Raw genomic sequence first — 21,444 nt, 5'->3', positions numbered from 1 at the left:
CATCTATGAAGGTCTAATTCTGTGCAGGTGTAATGTCATAACCCACTTTTGGGATCTTTCAGAAATGAAAAACGAAAGGCAGAAAGTTTAGGAAAGCTATTATAAGAAACTGTGTCATAAGGTACAACAAAAAAAAAACAAAAAAAAAAAAAAAAAAAAAAAAAACAAAAAAAAAAAAAAAAAAAGAAAAAGGATAGGGGAAGAGCCTGTGTGTCTACCACTTGCCGGTATGTGCATACATACCCCCAAACTTATTAGAAAGAGCTCAACCCTATTGCCAAGTCTCAAATATTACTAAACTTGCTAAGCTAGCAAAAAAAAAAAATGTGACCCTCCCCTTGTTTTGTATCTATGGTTACTAATTTCAGGCTTTGCTGCTTGATTTGTTTGTGCACTCTGTAGTAATAATGTTGGTGAGACACTTGCACTTGCTGCATTACACAGTAATTCATTCATTATTCTGGGAACAGATTATGTGGGCACTCACACAGACCACAGAAGCCAATTTAGCACAAAAGAGGTGCAACATGTTAAAGGAGAGCAGTGGTGGCATGTGAACATAAAGGAAGACATCCCTGAACATACTAAGCATTAAATCCAAGGCCCAAGGTGCTCTGCTGCCTTTACTTAAAAGTGCTTGTCAGCAACAGAAGCAGCAAAATGCTTTTAAAACACTGACTCAAAAGGAGGCACAAAATGTTAAGCCTATCAGTTACCTGCAACTTGTTTCCATCTAATTAATAATAAAGCTTACATTCCCAACTTTACAGACTGACCTGTGCTCTCTTGCAAGCAAGATCATTATTTTTTGGTCTTCTATCTACTTCAAGCTTTCCTCTTGCATGTTTACAGACAGACACAATGAACTTCCAAAACAGCAGACAACAATTACCCTGACAATGTTTCAATCCACTCCAATGCCAACAAAACCAACCATTTTATATTACTTATCCTGGACTTAGGTATCTAGCATCAAGGGAAACAGCACAAAAGAACAAGGTTCTTTTAGAAAACAATGATAGACAAGGCTGATTTAAAACGCAATTTACTTAATGGAATTTGAAAATTAAATTAGAACAAAGAATCCTTATCTTTCAATGTATATGAACTTCACTACAAAAAAAAATACTGAAATTATAGCTTTACTTTCTGTAAACATTGTTACACTGGGCTGTACTTGAAAATTCTCCTGCATGTCTAATTGCAGAATAGTATTTCAGTTTAGATGCAGTTATGCCAGTTACTACTCAAATGGTTATTTTCACAATCAACAGCTTTGCAAGTTTAATTGCATACCTCTCCATATAACTCAGATTACAATCCTGAACGTCCTGAGAACAGATGTTTCCTAGAGTTTAGAAAAACAGCATTCATAACTGTGTGCATTGCAAAGGCAAATACAAGTTAACAAATAGAGCTCTTTCATTATAAAGTCTCAAGAGGAATGTTCAAATTGCCTTTCTGAAATCAGAAAGTTAAGAGCAGCAAATGGCAAGTCTTTAAATCTTTCAGAATATTTTCTCCTTTTTTTTTTTAAGTGTAAGCATATTCCCCCAATTTGGATGGCAAAAGCCATCAGGCTATGGTAGATTGAACAATATAGTATTAAACCTGCAATTATGATAAAAAATTGGAATGTTACAAATATAAAAATCTCTGTAATAGTACAGTGTACATGTGCTCATTACAGTTGGCAGAGATACTCCAAGATGCATAATTCTTCTGTGGAATAGGAGCTAAATTAAGTTACAAAAGTAATATAGTACGAAGAGTGTAAGGTAGTCAAGTTAGTACAATCGAGGTTTATAAAAGGAATACAATACAGCAAGGAGTAGCCCACAGTAGGTTACAAGCCCCCAAACACAAAACCTTGCAAATTCCTAGTGGATTCATTTCTAAGCACACACAAGTACATAGTGCCCATTAAGTCAGCTTGTACCATGCTGGGAATTATTTGTGTAACTTTCTAAAGGTGACTTACTCTACACTTGCACATCTGAAGTTGCAATAATCAAATTAAAAGGTCTATGCCATTTTATGATTTTGTACCTTGTACTTATCAGTTTTCATTTGGCACAAATCTAATTTCAAGGCTCTACAGACAACATGAGTATTGTCCCCTTACAATCCACTGCCTGAGAGATCACCAACCCTTGTGTGACCCTGCTCATGCATTATGGACTGAGAGTGTTGGCTGGAGCTTTTGGGGGATGCTTTGATGTGGGTTGTGGTTTGGTTTTTTTCAACAAGCAAAACTCAACTGTTTATGGTATCTTTCAGGGTAGTAAATGAGCAACTTAAATTAAGAACTAGCCTCTTTTCACAGTTGTTAGAAAAACATATACTGTGTGTTTATATATATATAACCAAATATACTGTGCATATATATATCCAGAGAAATTCACCATATTGTTGACACCAGAGTGCTAAAACATACATCAACATGAGCACTATTGCCAATACTCACTATTATTACTATTCCTGAAAGAGTTACTACATGCATTTTTCCCATCCATTTACAGGGCAGTAAGATACACAAAGATAACTGTTCTGTTTTTCCAACATTAAAGAACTGCTCCTGAAAAGCATGCATGAGTTTGGGTATAAAGCAATTAAGACCACACAAAAGTTACTTTGTGGCTTTAAACTCACTAAAGCTAAGTTTACTTTCAGTGGATGTTCCACTTACTGTAACTCATTTAAACACAAAAGGGAAAACTTTCAAGTGCTAGAACAACCATACAGACAACTGATAGACTAGACTAAATAAGTTCTCATTAAAAAAAATATCATCACTGCACAGCCACAAGGCCGACCTTCATTTTTGGCAGACCACTGTATGCAGACCATTTATACTGTCAAGACTTGTAATTTAACAGTTAAGAGACCCTCTCAGCATGGAACTATATTGTTTTCTTCATTATGACACAGACCTCCTCAATCTTTAAATATACACAGTTTGTTTTAAAAATTACATTTATGACTGCTTTCAAAGAAAGGCTTTATAAAGTTTAAATTTTTTTGTCAGTATATGTAAAGGCTGGCACTCAGGCAACAAAGATTATCTGGACCTGTAAAGGGTGTACTATATTCAATACATATTTCAGGTTAATGTTCCATAAACATTCACACAGAACCTTACCAAGAGTAACAGTATTCTGGTTTATATTTGTGCTCCACTGATAGCCTTTACCCATCCCTGCATTGTTTTCTGTTCTCACAAGGAGAAAACAAAACACATCCCTGTAAAGTATGGAAACCCCATTTTATGGCTAAGAATCCAAGAAACCAGGCAAGGAGGAGATCATGGAGTGAAAAATGTTACTTGACTTCCCTCTTGTAGCTAGCCTTGTAGGATCTTAGCCATAATGCTTCATAAAAATCTGAACTGACCCACATAGTCTTCAACCAATTAATCTTTTTAATATAGTAGGTTTTGAAAAGGGCCAGCAATACTCATTGGGAACAGTACCATTAACATTGCATTCAAAAAAAGAAAACATTGGAAACCATATCCTTGCCCTCCTACTCTGATGATATGCTCTAGTATTAGCCAATGTATGGTAATACAAAAAGAGCCTTGTTGTGATGTAAAAGGCAATGAAGACATCTATAGAATAATGTTCATGTGCAGCCAAAATGAAGAAGATTCCAAATAGATTCAGGACCCAGGACAAGGTGTGCAAGAAGTTCCAGCTCCTTGGTGTATCTGGGAGAAAACAGGAAGTGATTAACCTTGACTGTCTCAAAATGCAGGCCTAGACATTCCAAGCTTTTATACAGATTTTTCATCCAAAAATGAGATGAAGTTACTTTCTTCATTCAAAAATTTTGTACACAGGTCCAATAAATCCAACAAAAGCACCACACAAGTTATATATGTCTACGTCATGACTTCATTTACAAATGCATTTCTGGATTAACAAGAGCATCCTTAAATGGTTTAGCACCCTGCAAATCAGAATTCTTTGTTCAACCAACTTCTTTTAATGAACATCATGTCTTTCCTATGTTACAAGGAGGAAGATGCAATGAAAGCTACATTACTGTGATTGCAGTCATTACATCATAGTTGAACTCAAACTAATTATCTTGCTTGCTATAACATGGATCAAATCACTGTTGGTGTTTACAGAAAGGTACTGCTGTTTCATATATTCTCACTTGCTATGGGGTTTGGTGTTTGGCTTTATGGATTATACTAAATGCATAGAAACCTCGCCAGATATTTTGGCTGACAGGAGTCAGTGGCAGATACCTAGGGAAAGGAATAGTAACAGACAATCCTAAGTATCTTCCCAAGTATTCTCCCAGTAGCAAGCCAGGAATTCTAATTATTTTCTAATTTCTTGGCTCACATGTTCATTGAAAAGTGCCTTATTCATCCCCCCATGAATACCCCCAGCAAAGTGGTGCTCCTTTCCCCGTTGTGACTTGACTGTCACAAACCTGAGAAAGAGCACAGCGATCTGAATTTGTATTTGTTTGCTTAAATGTTACACTTTGAACTTTTTGAGGAGGTCAAGGAGCAGATATTCTTAATACTTAAGGACATTCAAATGTTTACACTCTCACACCTCTGTACATACTCTTAAGGACATTTGAGTATTGACACTCTGTACTCACATTCTGTGACAAAGAAGTTGAGCATGGTCAGGACAACAGTGTGACCACTGAACATATAATCTCCACATGTATGCACTCCAGTCAGAGTCATTCCAAAGCCACTCCATATTGCAAATGCCCGCTGGAGTTTTGCCCAAACATTGCCATACAACTGAAAAACAGTGATATTAGCTTTTAGTAAGTTCCAACTCCACTGCCCAAACAGTATCTCCCTAAAGTTAGCTCTACTGCACTATGTTTGTTTAATACCATTTATCATGTTATGTCTTTTATTTTAATAATAAAATATAACATGTGCATGCAAGTTAGCACATCTTTGGATTTCACTGTGGCAGTGAGTCACATTAGTAACTACAATTACTAATTGTATTCATCATACATCTTATGGATACTGGAATTTAGAGCAAGTATTTTGTTCCAAGTGATTTACCCAGAGAGCCTGCCACCTTTTTTTGAATGTGTATCATTATCAAGCTTTCCATTTGTTCAGCTCAAACCTCTCCTAACTAAAAGTTAGGATGAAACCATAAAATCCCATGTTCTAAGAATATCCCTTATGAGAAGGGTTGAAATAATAATAGTTTGTTGGGGTTTTTTTTCAAAACCATGCAACCAACAAAAGAAAGAAGCAATTACTTCTCTTTCAGTCTTTCTTCATGATGTTAGTAGCTTAAGTGCACACACCTCTTTGAATGTTTTACAGTGTGAAGCATTCTGAACACCCTTCCCCAAATAACCATATACTCTCCAGAGTGGCAAGTGCTTCTAAGACCCCTAGGGATGTTTGCCTGCCTATGGTAATTAATGCAAGGACAAGAAACAGGAGAGAAACATGACGCTCTTAAAAAACAGTCTAACACTATGGTTGCAACAATCTTAATCACATTTTAAGTATTTTACAAAAGGAAACAGGAAAAATAATTTAAATCACTTGAAGTTTTTACCTTTCCAGTACACTGCAAGTGCTGTCCAGGCACTGAGAGTGAGGTGACAAACATTGTAATGCAGCGTAATAGAAATACTGTCCCCATGAGGCTGCACAGCCGGCGCAGCAGTATAGATCTGGGAAGAGCACACAGCAACTGAGATCAGGGAAGTTATGATAAAAACATTCCACCTCACCCCAACTTAATCCCATTAAGTCCTGTCTTGATCACTGCAAGTTACATGACAATTTTTTTTTTTTTTTCAATTAAGTAGTACTGTAAAAATAAGGTTCCACATGACAGGGTGAGACATTGTAGCAAGCTTATTGTCACCAAAAGGTACAGCTCCACCTCTGCAGCTACTCTTGTGCTAGCTTTGGCACTCATACCTTCTGTTGGCAAACTGATAAAAATCAATGAACCAATGAAATTTTAACTTAAAATATGCATGCAGACAAATGCATTTTCTATCCCTCTGTGAACTGCCAGGCTGGCTCAGATATCCTGTGGCAATTCATTCTTGTAGCACTTTCTTATATACAAAACAGTTATAGCATGAGTGTATATACTGACAACTCTCTGAAATACCTATGTTCTGAAGGTAATTATTTATAAATATAGTAGAAAAGTAAATTCAGATTACTCCTTTGAAAGATTCACAAGCTGTCATTCTTGATTAAATCCTCCCTACTCAGTTTTAACAGAGACATACTAGTAGTTGACAAGATTCTTACAAAATGGAACCTCTATAAAATCTACCTGTGTTTGTGAAGCAGAAGAACCAAGAGCCAAATGTAGCAAAGAATTACACCACATACTTCAGTCATAGCAAAAGCCCATGGTATCCTAGGGACGCTAAAAAAAAAAGACAAAGCAAGAAAGTTAATACAAAAGCTTAATTTTTTTCTTAGTCTTGGTACTGAAAATAAGGGCATGTGAGGTTCTAACCTCAGAATTAATTTGCATTCATCTGACAACAGTATAAACTACAGCCAAAAATACTTTTGTTAGGCTGAATGAAATAGAACTTGAAATATATTCAGTTGTGTTATCTCCTTCCTAATAATGTGCTTCCAGTTTACATACAATTCACTAAGGGAAAATCTCTAGTATGCTTTACATGTGACTTACTAACAGGATGTGTTCCTCCACTATTGTTTCACAAAAACCTTTTTCATTCTGACAAAAACTTGCATTGTGTCAATTATGCTGCTTATGCATGCAAGAATGCCATGTCAATGCAATGAATTAAATGCTGCAAGGCCAAAAACATTAAACACTTGTAATGAAGCAGAACTGCACAGAAAAATATCAGGGAAAATAAAAATTGTTTTCAAAACTTCAGTGATAATCACTACATGAAAACATTTCAGCCTTCCCTGTCAAAAGATCTAAGACCTTCCTGCACTCCTAAGGCACCAGTAACAATTTCCCACCAAAATACAGATCAACAGATTTCAAGAGAGGCTGCTCCTCGCAGTTTTTTGCTCCCCCTGATACAAAGGGGTAGCAAAGCACCACTCAAATATGAGCTTTGTAGTAATCCCCTGTCATTGTTCCGTAAGCTGGTGCTTTCTGGCCTCCCCCATCCTCCTGCACACTGAACACCATGGGAGCACCCTGGGAACAAAATCCAGTAATGCCACATCTCCTTTTCTTTCTCCCCTCTTCCACTCTGCTGGATGTGGTCTGTCCTTGAGGAGTTATCTATAAATTTATGGAGGATTCTGCACACTTACTCAAACGATTAGAGTCTTACTGACTTCTTGGAAACCATTAATGAAAATGGAAATTACTGGCAGGAACAGGAAGATCACAAAGGCTGAACTTTTTAACAGTTTAGCTCATCTTTTAAAACTCTCTAGGCAGTTAAGTTCTCCATGGTACAAGTGCTCTTTCTTAAAGGGAACATTTATCCTCTATTAAACTGGTTGTCAATGACTAGAACTTGACCTTTGCCATTGTGTCTCTTCTTTGCCTGAAGTGAAATAGTTTCTTTAAAAAAATGAACAAGTACTGCATAAGTCACAACAGTGGTTTAATAACCTGTTAAAAGAGATGCTGGTCTTTTCATTCAACTTCAGAGTTTCCCTAGACCATCTTCAACAAGCTGACAGTGGGAAGACAGTAAAAATACAGTAGCAATGCTGTTCCCTTTCAATTTCCTTGCTCACTCACAGACCAAAATATTCCTTCATCCAAAGTTTTTTTTTTTATATCAAGATATGTTAAGCTTCATGGCAGAAACCGGATTGCAGAAAATGCATATGGCTGCATTTCTGTGCCAGCTGACCATCACATTTTTTACCAGAATGCAAGGATGGACAAAGTAATTATTGTGTTGAAATTAGTTTAAGATGTAAAACTAAATATAAACTAGGTAGAACAACAGCTCAATTTATTTTCCCCTAAAACCAAATCTCTGCATCTAATTGATCCATCCATTTCCATCTTAGCAGAAGGACTTACTAGACTTTTATTACTATTTTGCAGAGGCATCTTCTAGAGCACACAAAACTTTCTTCTAGAGCATATGAAACTTCAAAAATAGAAAAAAGACAGCCTATATTTTAACCATCACATTACTATTTTGTTTAGAAAGAAAATTTCTTACCTATCTAGAAATATGTCTGGCAGAGGTGGATATGTTTGCATGTCAGGCACTCGCTCGTGTACTATCACCATGACAAATGATGTAAAGCCAAACACTATGAAGACATACACACAACTTAGAACTGTCTTCCAGTACTCTGGGTCCAGTCTTCGTGTGGCATGTTTGTTTTTCCCATTTGCATATTGATACTGATCACCATTCAAGTCAGTAATTGGTCCATCATAGTCCCGAGGTACTTCACCATTACAAAACCAATCTGCCCCCTGTAGTGAACCAGCTGGGCACACGGTGCCAGCATGACCATCACTGGTGTAACCCAGCTCTTCCAGGACGTCGATATGCTGCTTCTGCAGTTTGCGTATGGACAACATCAGCCTCTTGATATCCCCCAAGATTTTGATTTCCAGAGGAGGGGATCGCAAGTCATACTCAGTAAGCGTCAGCAGGGTAATTCCATCTAGCCTGTGTCTGTTGCACAAAAGATCCACGTATTCACAGAAGCCTTCTTCCTTCAGCCACTTGGCCACGTTCTTGGTAGTCCACCGCCGAATGCAAAGGTGGTTATTGCCCGCCATCCTGCCCCTTTATCCGCCAATACACTGACCTGCTGCATAGAGAGAGACAACACCACAGTGTTTAACACAGATCACTGACATGCCAGTGTCTGTTGCACAATTTCAGATGCTTAATTAGCCCAAGACATTTTACATAAGAGACAGCTAAAAACCAGATCTAATTTCTAAGGTAAGTAATATAATTTTTTTTTTTTTTAATTCAAGAAAAACTAAATTATCACATTTGCTCCTAAATAGAAATCTAAAGTTTCCAAGAAGCAGAATATTTCCTAGATGTATTCAGTATAGTGTTCTAATTTTGTTGTAAATAAATAAATAAAGAAATCCTGCTTTGTTAATTACATTAGGCAATGAAAATCAAATACTACTCTTTAAATACCAGCTTAATCATTAGACTTTTCCACTGTTTGCAGTTCATCAACTACACAAGGAAGTATAGCCAGCAAACACACAAAACTAAATTAAATCTGAAATAATACATTTCAATAGCCTAATATATCCCACTGTTTTAAAATACATACTGAAGCTCTGATGACATGACATTCCCCCACTCATTCCAAGTAAACCTAAGCCTGGATATCTGCAATAGTATTGAGCTGAAGTATCTTAGTTGTATGATGATGGTACAACCATCCTATTTCTTTGTTTGATCCCAGTAATTAAGATAGATACTTACTGAATTGTGAATCCTTTAAAATACTCAGCTTCCAAAAATAACATTACTAGAAATGAAGCACTGGTTTAAGCTTCAGAGCATTTTCGAAATTGATGTGGTAGTAGATAGCATAGTAACACACCAAAACCAGAAGAGATGTATTCTCTTCATACAGATTTCTCAATAATTGAGTTCCTGACTCTAGAATATTGCCTGAAAGAAGGCGAGACAGCTCAGCAACATTTTTGTCACATGGTGGTGACAAGTCACCAGAACAACCACCAGGAAAAAGTTAACCACAGGACATTACGTGGAACACGACAGAACTCTGAAAGGCTACCAGTGAAGTAAAAGTACTAAAACATTTATGCAATATTGAAGACCCACAGTAGCAGAGAATGGATTTGTGCATAATTTATATTTGGTGGCTCATGTACAGCTACCATCTAAGAAACAGCTACAATTTTACAGCTCTTTTGTACTCAAAAAAACAGTCTAATTAACTAAAATGCTTCAATCATGCCAACCAAATCTCAGAAAATATAAGGCACTACAATACACTACTGCCACATACATCATTCAAGGCTTTCAGAATGAAAGCAAAGAAACAGTGTATTTAATCTATTATTTAGCTTCTGTCTATAGTAAACTGGTACTCAAACCCATCATGAATATTCAGCACAGTTCTCCATCTTTTTCAGGGGTACAGCTCTTCCAAAAACAGAACATCTTTCCTTCTCACTTCTTTTTTTAAGGACATACAGTACCTATTGTGCTCTTAATATAATTACTGGATGCAACTTTTTCTTCTGGCTTTCATCTAACAGAACCACAAACTATTTTATACTGTATCAAAGAAAATTCAATTTGCCAAATGAGATTTCCCAGCAGTGCAAAAGTAATATTTTAGAAGAAAAATGAGCACACAAATCACACTTACCCTTCTAAAATAATTAAGGGCATGATACTTCTGAAGATATTCTCTCAGGATTTGATTGTATATTAACAACATGTACTTAATTCATTGCTAAAATTTCTCAATACATCATACACAGTCAATAAGTATATAAGCTTTAATACCTTGATTTAAATAGTTGCCAAAAAAACCCCCCAAAAAACTACTAGAATATTTGCATATGCTATATGCTTCCTTCTCCATATAAAAGGGTATTTTCTCATTTTTATGTTATCTTACTATTTTTGAAAATGTAGCTCAAAAATAACTGTAATAATTATTTTGGTTACATGGCTAATGAAATAAATTATGACATTTAATTCAATTAAATATCCCGGCCCACTCCCCCTGCCGTGGGATGGAGGGGAGAACTGTAAAAAGGTAAACCCAAGGGGTTGAGATAGGAACAGTTTAATAATGGTAATAAAGGAAAATACAGTAATAATAACAGTGGAAATAACAAAAAGAGAGAAGAACACCACCCAAGAAAGACAAGTGATACACATTAGAACTGCTCAGCACCTGCTGACCTTTGTCCAGCCAGTTGCCCAGCAGTGGTCAGGCCCTCTGGGCCAACCTGCCCCCTCCATTTATATACCAAGCAGGGCATTCCATAGTATGGAATGCTCCTTTGGCCTGGTTCAGGTCAGCTGTCCTGGCTGTGTCTCTACCAGCTTCTTCTGCCCCTCCTCGCTGGCAGAGCAGGGGAAACCAAAAACTTCTTGACTTAGGGTCAGCACCACTGAGCAACATCTAAAACATGAGTGTATTATCAACATTGTTCTTATACTAATCCAAAACATCCAGTAAAAATAAACAAACTTGAGTTGCCTATCTGAACTTCCAGCTTTCTTTACTCAGAAATACAGATTAAATACTGAAAAAGCTGTTAATCACAGTGAGTTTTATAACATAGTGATCATCATGGGTTTTCTAAAAGCAGTGAATATAAACTCACCACAAATACACTCAACTTACTGATACTGTCTTCTAATCAAAGCAACTTCTGAGGACAAAGGCAGGAAACTGTCCTAACCTAAGAGAATACTATTCATGTGTTACAAGTCAAGCAGCCTAACAGCAGCCTAGTCTTCCTTCATCTGGCATTGCTGGAATAAAAATCAACCCTTACCAAAGGTGCAATAAAGGTAACCTAACAACACTGAATGAGCACACCTATCAAAGGTCACTGTGGGCTGGACCTGGGAGAAAGTCTACATTAACCTCAAGATGTAACTGATAGGACCTGCTCTGTTTTCAAATGCTGCCAACAAGAAGACACTTAACCAACTGGAAAAGACAAGGAAATGACCACAAAAACACAAATTTAAAACATTACACAGAGCAGGTAGCTAATTTCGTCTCAACAGCAACAGTTAAATTCATTTTTCAATGACAAAGCAACTTCTTAAAGCCTGAAACTGCCTTCCCTTTCAGACTACTCAACTGGTGACACTTCTGTGGTTTAAAGAGTAAAAGGCACTTTCCCTAATAATCGTAACACCTGGAATACAGTACAGATCCCTGTTCCTTTCTGAAGCCAAAGAATGCTGCATAACTTTTACACCACTAGACTGCTATGTAAGAATAACGCAGCAGAGGCCAAGTCCCCTAGATAACTGAACCTATCTTCTGAAAGGAAACAGCTCTGGTAACTACTTTGCCTTCCATATTACTAGTTTTATCACTAAACCAAATAATGGGTAACATTATTTAATGATGAATAACACATATAAGTAACACAAAGCAAGCACAGACTTGAGCATCAGAGGGTAAAATATACTTTTCACCTGACATCAGCAATGTCTGTAGCTAGTTAGTTGATTATTTTCCTGGTACTGTGACTTAACACTTAGCAAGCTTGTCAACAGTATGTATTGTGTGTCCCATTTTCTTGCACCAGTCTTTCAATTAACAGCATGAACACAAATGAGTAAGAACTGCACACCTGTAAATATTTCCTTTTTTAAAAGAAAAACATTACTTTGTGAGCCATAAACATTCCTACAATTTGGCTGTGGCATCTTAAGAAATAAGATGCCTCTGAGAGGCTGACTATACCCTATCTGACAGCAAAATTTCCTGGATGTATCTATAGAGAAAATTAACCTTCCTCAACATGATTGTACATGATTCTATCATGTTCCCATCTACTGAATCACTGCCAGTCAACCATTAATTCCCTAACTTTCCTAGCTTACAGACTTTGAGTCTGTATAGAGGTAAAAATGTGGAAAGTTGAATCTGCTTATCACTACTCTAGCCAAGAAAAAGTAGTATTAATATCACAGTAAAATTAGGCTACAAACTTGATTAGAGCAGAGTCATAGCTGAAGGGTTAAACACCCTAGTTAGGTCTGCAGCAGTTAGAGTGCTGACTGGCTTTGTTTATTCTAGACACACATGCAAAATCTCTACTAGCACCATTATTGCTTTACCACCTGCCCTCAGGTACCTGGGAGAGCCTCACCCCTTGATTTTTTCCCCCCTAGATTCAATTCCAACCATCCTGGAGAGGAATTTTAGGAAGGATGCTGAAGAACTACCAGATCTCAAGTGATTTAACCTACATTTCTGCGTGAAGGTTTCAAGCTGCAGTTTGAATACAGGCCATACCAACTCGGCCCCCCCTCTGCTGGGTCTGTTGGCTTAGGAGCACATCGCACACCTCAGGGGAGAGGTTGTTCCCTCTAAAGGCTGCTACTTTGTCCATGTGGACAAGGCCCATGTTGCTGGCCTTGGTTCCCCAGCACAAAAAAGCTACACAAAAACGTGTGCTGAGCCAGCCCGCAATAATAAGGCTACTGTCACACACCAACTTAGCAATGCTGTGCTGGAAAAATAACACACAGCACTGCCTTGTTATGCAGCACAAGGCTCAGCTACTCTGCTGACTCTGACTTATATGAGAAGCTTGTCACCTGGTCTTCCTGGAAACTCTAAATTCTTCAGTGCTTATTTAAAGCAAATAGCACCCAAGATTTCACTGCCATATAGCATACAGTGGCTTAGTCCTTACTTTCTAAATGCCACCAGATACACTTAATACGGTAGGTATCTTGTAAGCAGAAGGACAAAAAGAACACATGCAAAAACAATACATGATTTTTCAAGAGTTTTTAAATACAATGGCTACCATACTACATCTAAAATTAATCAAACACAGCACAATGTCCACCATGAGACAAAAAATGGTATTTTCCTGAAACAAGAATACAATAATTTCAAATGCATAAATATTGCTGTAAAACTTGCATTGAGTTTTAATTAGTGACTTTGGTATCATAAGTGAGATGATCAGCAGTACCTTAACTGTACTCAAAGGTCTTAGTGTTATGCATGAAGGTAATGTAAGAAATCTCAAAGTAACACTAGCTTAGTCTTAGGTTTTAAGCCATCAAGAAAGATGAGCTTTTTGAGAATTATTTATTGCAGTGCAGCTTGTGGATCAAATATTAGCTCTATATTCTTAGCAGAGTTTTCTTTTGAGACACCTCCATACAAGTGACAGCAGCTACTACAGAAAGTCCTGAAAGTTAAACACGTTTGTCTTAAGAACCACCAAGTACAGTTACATACTGCATCAAAACGAACAGAATACATACTGCTCCCTGAGACTTACACATCATTAAGCCAAACAAGTTGTATTATACTCAAGTGAACACTAAGAGCAGCAGCTCAACTCATAATCTACCAACCAGCTAACAAAACAGATTTTTATACTACTGCCATAATTCAAGGCACACACAAGTGATTTTTAAACAACTGATCAAGTACTCCACCACTTATCTTAGGATGTCATTCACAGTATTTCACTACTATTTGACTAAGTTCTTGAACATTTTACAAGCTAAATATCAGGTATTGAGTATTTTTCTTCTGGTTTCAAGTAGTGTATCCATCACTTCTGTAACAGAATGTTGGCTGCTCTTTATCCCTATACAACTTAGGAGTAACAACTCAAGTTTCTTTCTACCCTTTTCTTCCCACACCCTCATCTTACAATGGAAATAGGAGAAGACATGAACAAACTCTCCATATCCAAATGAATACCAGAACAATATCTGAAGTGAAACTGTGTTTCATCTTACACACCACAACCATTTACAAACTGATCTTTCTGGTCTAGTGAAAATCTAATAGCCTTCCTCATTGTAGATGCATTACAGTAAGTAAGAAAAAAACTTCTAAAAGGTATGTGATTATCAAACAAACACAATGTAATATGGTTAGTGGACCTCAACCAGCTAAGCAGGCTGCAAAACCAAGCTCTGTACAAAGAAAAGCAATACTACAGAACTCAAAAGATTACAATCCCTAGGCCAACCTGTATTTTAATAGTATCCTAATAAAATAAACTCCCAACCAGTCAGCAAAAAGAACATCACATAGAAGAGCAAACAAGATAATTTAAAATTTTGTGCTTTACAAATCTACAGAACATTTCCTTCACATCGAAGTAGTACCTACACAACAAAACCTTACAAAACTTCCCAAAATTTCATTCACTTGGTATAAAAATCACACTAATCCTACAGGTTAGTTCTACCTTTCTTCTACATCACAGAAAGCAAAAGGAAGAAAAAGACAGAGCCATTTCCTTACCTCTGATATCCAGCAAGAAGCACTCCCTACCAGACAGGAGGGGCACTTAAATGCCAGGAAATGTGTTCTGAGCTCTTGCCACTCCAGAGCACAGCATGATCAGCTGCTCTGTGGAGGTGGCACAGACACCGTGTCCAGCTGCACAAGGGAGCTCTGTGGAGACAGAGCAGACATTAGCCAAGTTAAATCTTGCCATCAAGTCATCTCACAACACAGAATGAGCGTTGCACATATAAAATTTTTATAAAATTAATTTTGCAAACTGAAGCCTCAAATATAAAACCATGAGACCACTTCAACTTATTACAAATGTTAACACTAACACTACCTCTCAACTGCCTCTTCCATTAACTTAGGGAGCTGGAAAAACCTATCTTTTTGAAGTGTTGGGGGGTTTTTAATAGCAATCAGCAATAACTAAGTGAATAAGGCCACATAATTCATCAGTAATATAGATTTAAGAGACGGAGTGGGTAACAGTTCCAGTAGCTTCAGCTTCCTTATGCTCAGGCCCTAAACTTGCACAAACACTCTCCCCACAGGCAGACCCGACCATCTAACCCTGAAACTCGAAGAGCACACATGCAAACCAATAACTGCACTGTTCCATGCTGCCTTGTTAATAATCAAATCCTACACACTCAACAGCATTTTTACTCAAAAATGAACATTTTGTCCTCAGAAAACATACCAATTTTATTGAAAAAAGTAATAAGAATATCTATTTCGACCCGGTACAACCGTTTTGTTATCTCACTGTAAGGGACACAAAGCATCTTTTCCAGGAACGATCTGTTTGCTGCGGAGGCTGAGGCGGGAATCGGAAACCACACGGGTCCCGTCTGCCCCCAGGCCCCACAACAAACCGCACAGGGCCCGCAGGCCCCGACCCCCAGTGCCAGCCCCGTCCCCGCTCGGTACCCGTCCCACGCCTTCACACGCCTCTCCTAACGGGGCTGGCGAAGTTGAGCCCGAAAGCGGCACAGCCGGGGACAAGGGCTGACCCCTCCAGCCCGAACACCGCCGGCGACATCGCCCCAGCGCGCAGCTGGGGCTCCCGGGCCGGGCGCTCACGCTCGGCAGAGATGTGCGGGGCCGCCGGGCGCAGCAATTACGGCGGAGCGGATTTTAGCGCGGACACGCAGCACGGGAGGCTCGTCTTCCCCCCGGCAGGCGAAGCTGTTCTCCTCCCGCACAGCCTCTGCGGCGGGGCAGCCCTTTCGCCCCGAGACCCGCGGGGCCCGCCCGCACCCTGGGGGTTCACGCCGCAGCGGGGACAGCGACGGGGACCCGGCGGGCTCCCACCCGCGGGGCGGCCCCGCGGCGAGGAAGGGTCCCCGGTACGGGCCTCCCGGGAAGGGCTCCGCAGCTCGCCCCGCCTCACCTGCCGCCGAGTGGCGGTGCCGCCGCGCCGGCCCTGGGCGCTGCGGCAGCGGCTCCTCCGCGCCCTGCCCGTGCCTCTCCTCGGCGGCGGCGGCCACCGCCACCCCCCATCCCCCGTCCGGAAGCGGCGGCGGCAGCGCCGGCAGGCGGCGGCGGAAGGGGCGGGACGGGGTGGAAGGACGGGGCCCCTGCCAGGAGGGGCTTTGAGCTGTGCCAGAGGCTTGGAATCAGTGGATTAGCGGGTATTCCCATCCTTCCATTCAAAGCATATACCAGGACAGAATAGCAGAAGAAACTTACAGGACTCTCGTACTGTCAGGCCTCATATCAGGCAGTCATTACAAAACATTTCAGTTGCACCATTGTTCTTTACTGATGTGCGTATAAAAAGAATGACACTGGCTGTCAGCACTTGGCCGACGGCACTCAGTCATTTCCGCACGGGGATCCAAAGCACAGATGTGAACAGCACACATGACTTACGAAAGCTTCGGCAAGGCGCCGTAACTTCGGGAGCTCCATAGCCTACAAACAGTACAAATGGAGGGGATAGGAGGAGACAGACAAATTAGAAGCAAATTCCTCCAGAAATAAATTTATTTTGGATACCAACTGTTTGGGGTAGCTGCCAGCCCTTTGCAACTGTTTGAGGAACAGTCAGAATTTGGTTTTGTTAATGATGGAATTACTAGGAGGTCCGAAACAAGTCTTAAGTTGTAGCTTCAGTTGAAATAAAAAGGAGGTGCCAGTGTATCCATGAAGTCAGTGACACAGCCTTTTCAGAGAAAGTGGCCTTGAGATCAGAAAATTTGCATTTCAAGATTCTTCAAAGCTAAGTCAAGTTGTCAACTCATCAAGCAATGCTATCCTTGTACTATCTCAACTGTAATGGACTATCTACCAGATACTCAGAAGAGAAACTGTGAAGAACACCTCTCAGAAGGCGTGAGAACATCTGCTCCTTTCCACAAGCCTTGATACTGGTTCAAAGATGCTTATCTCTCTATGCAGTCTGTTCTGTCCCGCTTTTGTTTTTTACACTAAATGATCTGTAGTTTCCCAAAATGAGTTGCTGAAGTTGGAGGGTGTGTTCCGCCGTTTTTGCCAGTTTAGCAACATCTGCAAATAATGTAGGAATCAAGTGCAATTTCAGTCCTCACAATGTTTTCCTTCTTTGCCTTTAAGGCGCTAGATGAAAAACTGACGAATCTGAATTCGTCAGTGATAAACCATACAACACATACATATAAATCTGAAAAACATCAAACGGACCTTGTCTTCCTGTTTATAATGGATCAGTTAATAAAGCTGGTTGAAAATTGAAGTAATTTTGCTTATTCCAGGTCCACATATTTATATTTAAAAAACCCTAGCATTTATCTGACAAGGAAAACAAAATTACAGGAGAGCAAGGCAACTAAGTTAAACAAGACTTTGTGCTTCTCTATTATGTGCATTCTCTACTCATGAATTCTTCTTCAGCAATTGCCACTTGATCATAACTTTTTACACACTTCCTTATGCCAAGTCGGTACAATTTACAATACATGGCTGCATTTGCTTCTATCTGAACAACTGGTTTAAACCAAAAATGTAAAAATAAGCACAAACTAAAATTAAAAATTGCTGCAAAAACAACTGTTGCAGGCTACAGAGCTGTCTCATCATGGAATAGGTCACTGTGACAGCCTTAAGCAGGTGTCCTGAAGCTAACTCATCATTTGGGATCTCATTCTTTTCATGGGAGGTACCAGGAAACTGCTGCTTTGTGCAGAGTGATATGGTTTTGTTGTTTTATTTTACATATAAACATGCACTAGGGTCTATCAGCTCACCAGATTCCAGGAAGGAAACAAAAACGGAAGCAGAAGTTTCCTAACCCTGTTTCCCTATGATGTAGCAAAACCAGCAATCCACCTAAAAAATTACCTTCAAAATTCAGTCTGGTTTGGAAAATGAGCTGTATTTAGACATGCATGTTAACCCAGGACTCCCTGAAGTTTACAGGTCCTAATGTGTGTTATTCCAGCAACAGATTTCCATGCAGGGAGCCCCTGGCCAAGAGCTGCATCCAGAGCAAAGGTGAAGAAGAAAGACAGACACATATACAGTGGAGAGCAGCCTGGGCCTGGCTGTGGAGGCGGCTGGGCTGGTTTGCAGAACCAATTTGCCCAGTGACAGGACAAGGAGTACTGGCCATAAGCAAAGCCACAAGAAGTTCCACCTCAACGTGAGGAAGAGCTTCTTTATGTGGAGGTTGGAAGAGCACTAGAACAGGCTGCCCAGGGAGAGCATGGAGTCTCCTCTGGAGACATTCCAAATGCACCTGAATGGTTCCTGTGTCACCTGCTCTAGGTGACCCTGCCTTTGCAGGGAGGTTGGACTGGATGATCTGCAGGGATCCCTTCCAACCCTAATGAATCTCTGATTCTGTGACCATCAGCACTGGAAAAAAGCTTGATGGTCAGTTTCTATCTCAAGTTATCACTGCTAATGGCATTTTCCTGCTCTGTCTAGTTTCATCATCTAGCAAATATTTTGAAAATTACTAAATAAGCTTGCACAGAAAAGTAATAGAACATAATTTAAAACTTGCAATACTTATATATGTAATAGCTGCTTAGTTGTTGCACTTCAAAACTGAAAACTGCTTCTCCTTGCTAACATTTAATGTTCTTTAAAAGGGTGAATTATTGCAATAGTTGGTGCTTTATTTTACAGTAATTTCCAATAAACCTCATTCAGTCACTTTGAGTTATGTCACTTCATGCCATGTGACATGAAGGCATTGATGTAAGTTTGACAGGCAGTGCCAGTGCTGACAAGTCAGTTTAAGAATTTATGACAAATTATATGCTACAGATATTTTTAAAACAACTGTGGATTGCCAAGGAAAAAAAGTATTTAAAGTGTGTAATAACACTGATGTATCTTTAGATTGAAAACAATTTATTCACTTCATATAGTTATATTGATTTAATGTTCAGGCTGACACTTAATGCAATAAAAAAAAAGAAATTTATATCGAAAATTTCCAAGTAGCTCAAGTTAGAATATATTATAGAGCAAAGGAAAATGAGATGTGTTAATGTAATGGGCTTTTTTTTAAATTTTAAACATTGTCATTAGCATTTAATAATTTGAAATAATCTATCTCAATTGTTAAGGCCCTACACAGAAAATAATGGGAGTCAGCTTAACAGAGAATTAATTTCTTATGAAAATTCTTATTCAGCAAAGAATACAACATGGCAACGGGGCATATCTTTCACTAGAAGTGCTAATTGATTTAAATAATGTTTTTTTCTTATTCTGGGTTTGGGGTGGGATTTTTGGTAATCTCATTTTTCTACAGATCAAGTCCTGCCTTATAATTTCTTCACAATCTCTGTACTTCAGTTGAAGCATACTTAGGTCAGTCATGTGTGAACTTTCACACATCTGTTTTATCTTCAAATGTCTTAATTCTGTAATGGAAGAATAAGACATTGAATGCCTAAGGACTAATCAAATTAGTAAATTATAATATTTTTTTAAGACAGAAAACAAGCTTATTAAGAAGAGGATAGTAAAGGGAAAAAAGAAAAAGAATAAACTCCATGTACTCAGCAGACAAAATTGTTCCATTTTTTAAAAGTACATTGTTGTGGAGCACGAGAAAACGTTGTCTCACTTACTTACTTAGTGTTGCCCAAAATGTACCAGAGTTCAAATACTTCTATTCTTCTTCAGTAGTTAACCATCCCAAAATCCAAATCCTGGAAACAGGCAAATGAGTGAAATGAGAAGAACCTTTTTGCAGCTGGAGATACTTGTCTATAAAATCCTATCTAACTGAACTGTCATGCTGTAACATTTTCACTGTAAAAGCTGTCTTCTTTCAGGATATGTGAAAGGAGTCTGATTTTGGCTCTTTTTTCAGTAGAGAGATGGCATCATACTGATATGAGTACTTTCAAGGGAAGAAATAGAAGAGCCACCATGAATTTCCTGTTCTCAACTGCTGCACATTTTCCTGGCAATGCTATGTGCTACTAGAACACTCCATGGCAATTTACACTATTGCCACCAATAATACATTATTAGCCAGGGACTGTTTGATGGAGATTATTGCACCAAGTAATACATTCCAATCAATCACAAAGGCATAGTCTGGTTAGAATGCCTTCTGTTGCATGTTCCAAGATTAGGCATACATTAATTTCAGCTAAAACAGCAGCTGTTTAATGTTCATATACGATTGCACACAAATGTTTAGTTTAGAGTTGCCCAGCATTCAAACAGCCAGGAGAACCTCCAAATGATTGGAATCTCAAGAAGTGCCTCCTGCACAGAGTGCTAAACTCGCCTCCATTCAGTGTGACCATATATCAGCCTGTTGCTTTCTACATCCTTTCTTAGCAGATATTGAAAGGGCCAGAAAAGAGGCACAGATGTAGAGAGGTAAATCCACCTGAAAGCCAGATCTCTGCCTCCTCTCTGTTCCAAAGGCAACTTCTGGCTAAAAAAGCTCAGTTACACAGCTTTACCAAAGCCACATTTGCAGCCTGTTAAATGTTTAGAAGATGTTAGTGTAGAATGGCAGAGTTTTGAAGTAGATGGATGTTATGCATACAAATGTTCGAGGCACAGAGGACTTAGGGATCACTTTTCCGGAGTTTGTGTTTTTCTGTTTGTCACCTTTCATATCACAGATGAACTTTGAATTCTTAGTCATTGCAGTTGGTGGAGAGGCCAATAAAAGTTTTACAGCTGAAAAGGGTAGACTTAACCATGAGTTTCACCTTTTTCACAGAACTTGATTAGCAACAAATGGGCTGGGGTTACATTTACAAAAAACTGATAGTGAAGTCTCACCTTGAGTCTCCACCCAGAAACCTGAGAAAAGTAAATTAAATTGAACAGCTTAACCTGCTCAGCCAGTTAATTTTCCTGATTCATGGGCACACATTAATCAGCTTAAAGCACACTAGTTTACTGAAACAACAAACCCAAGAACAAAACAGAAAAACAACGTAATGTATGAAGGCCATATACATAGTGCTTGAAATACAACTTTAGCCATTTTTCCAGTCCTCTCCTCTGCTGGGTCTGGCCAGCTGGTT

General features: G+C 39.0%; 1 protein-coding gene across 1 annotated transcript; it reads right to left on the bottom strand.

Moving 5' to 3' along the window:
* Positions 1-1,029: 1,029 nt before the first annotated feature.
* On the bottom strand, positions 1,030-16,405 carry SAMD8 (sterile alpha motif domain containing 8). Its single transcript, XM_053983558.1, has 7 exons — positions 16,341-16,405; positions 14,957-15,109; positions 8,167-8,773; positions 6,312-6,407; positions 5,571-5,688; positions 4,627-4,777; positions 1,030-3,709 (listed from the first exon to the last, which is right to left on the bottom strand). The coding sequence occupies exons 3-7, from the start codon at positions 8,739-8,741 to the stop codon at positions 3,405-3,407; spliced, it is 1,245 nt and encodes a 414-aa protein (XP_053839533.1). The 5' UTR covers positions 8,742-8,773; positions 14,957-15,109; positions 16,341-16,405; the 3' UTR covers positions 1,030-3,404.
* Positions 16,406-21,444: the final 5,039 nt, after the last annotated feature.

This window comes from Vidua macroura, chromosome 8 (assembly GCF_024509145.1).
Source record: "Vidua macroura isolate BioBank_ID:100142 chromosome 8, ASM2450914v1, whole genome shotgun sequence".
Lineage (NCBI taxonomy): Eukaryota > Metazoa > Chordata > Aves > Passeriformes > Viduidae > Vidua > Vidua macroura.
This window is presented reverse-complemented; position numbering and strand designations above follow the sequence as displayed.

Excerpts from the sequence above, each read along its gene's own strand:
- SAMD8 (XM_053983558.1), bottom strand. The coding sequence starts at position 8,741 with ATGGCGGGCAATAACCACCTTTGCATTCGGCGGTGGACTACCAAGAAC. Across the intron at positions 6,408-8,166 it reads CCAGACATATTTCTAGATAG|CGTCCCTAGGATACCATGGG; the intron begins GTAAGAAATTTT and ends TTTTTTTTTTAG. Across the intron at positions 3,710-4,626 it reads CAACTTCTTTGTCACAGAAT|ATACACCAAGGAGCTGGAAC; the intron begins GTGAGTACAGAG and ends GTTTTCTCCCAG.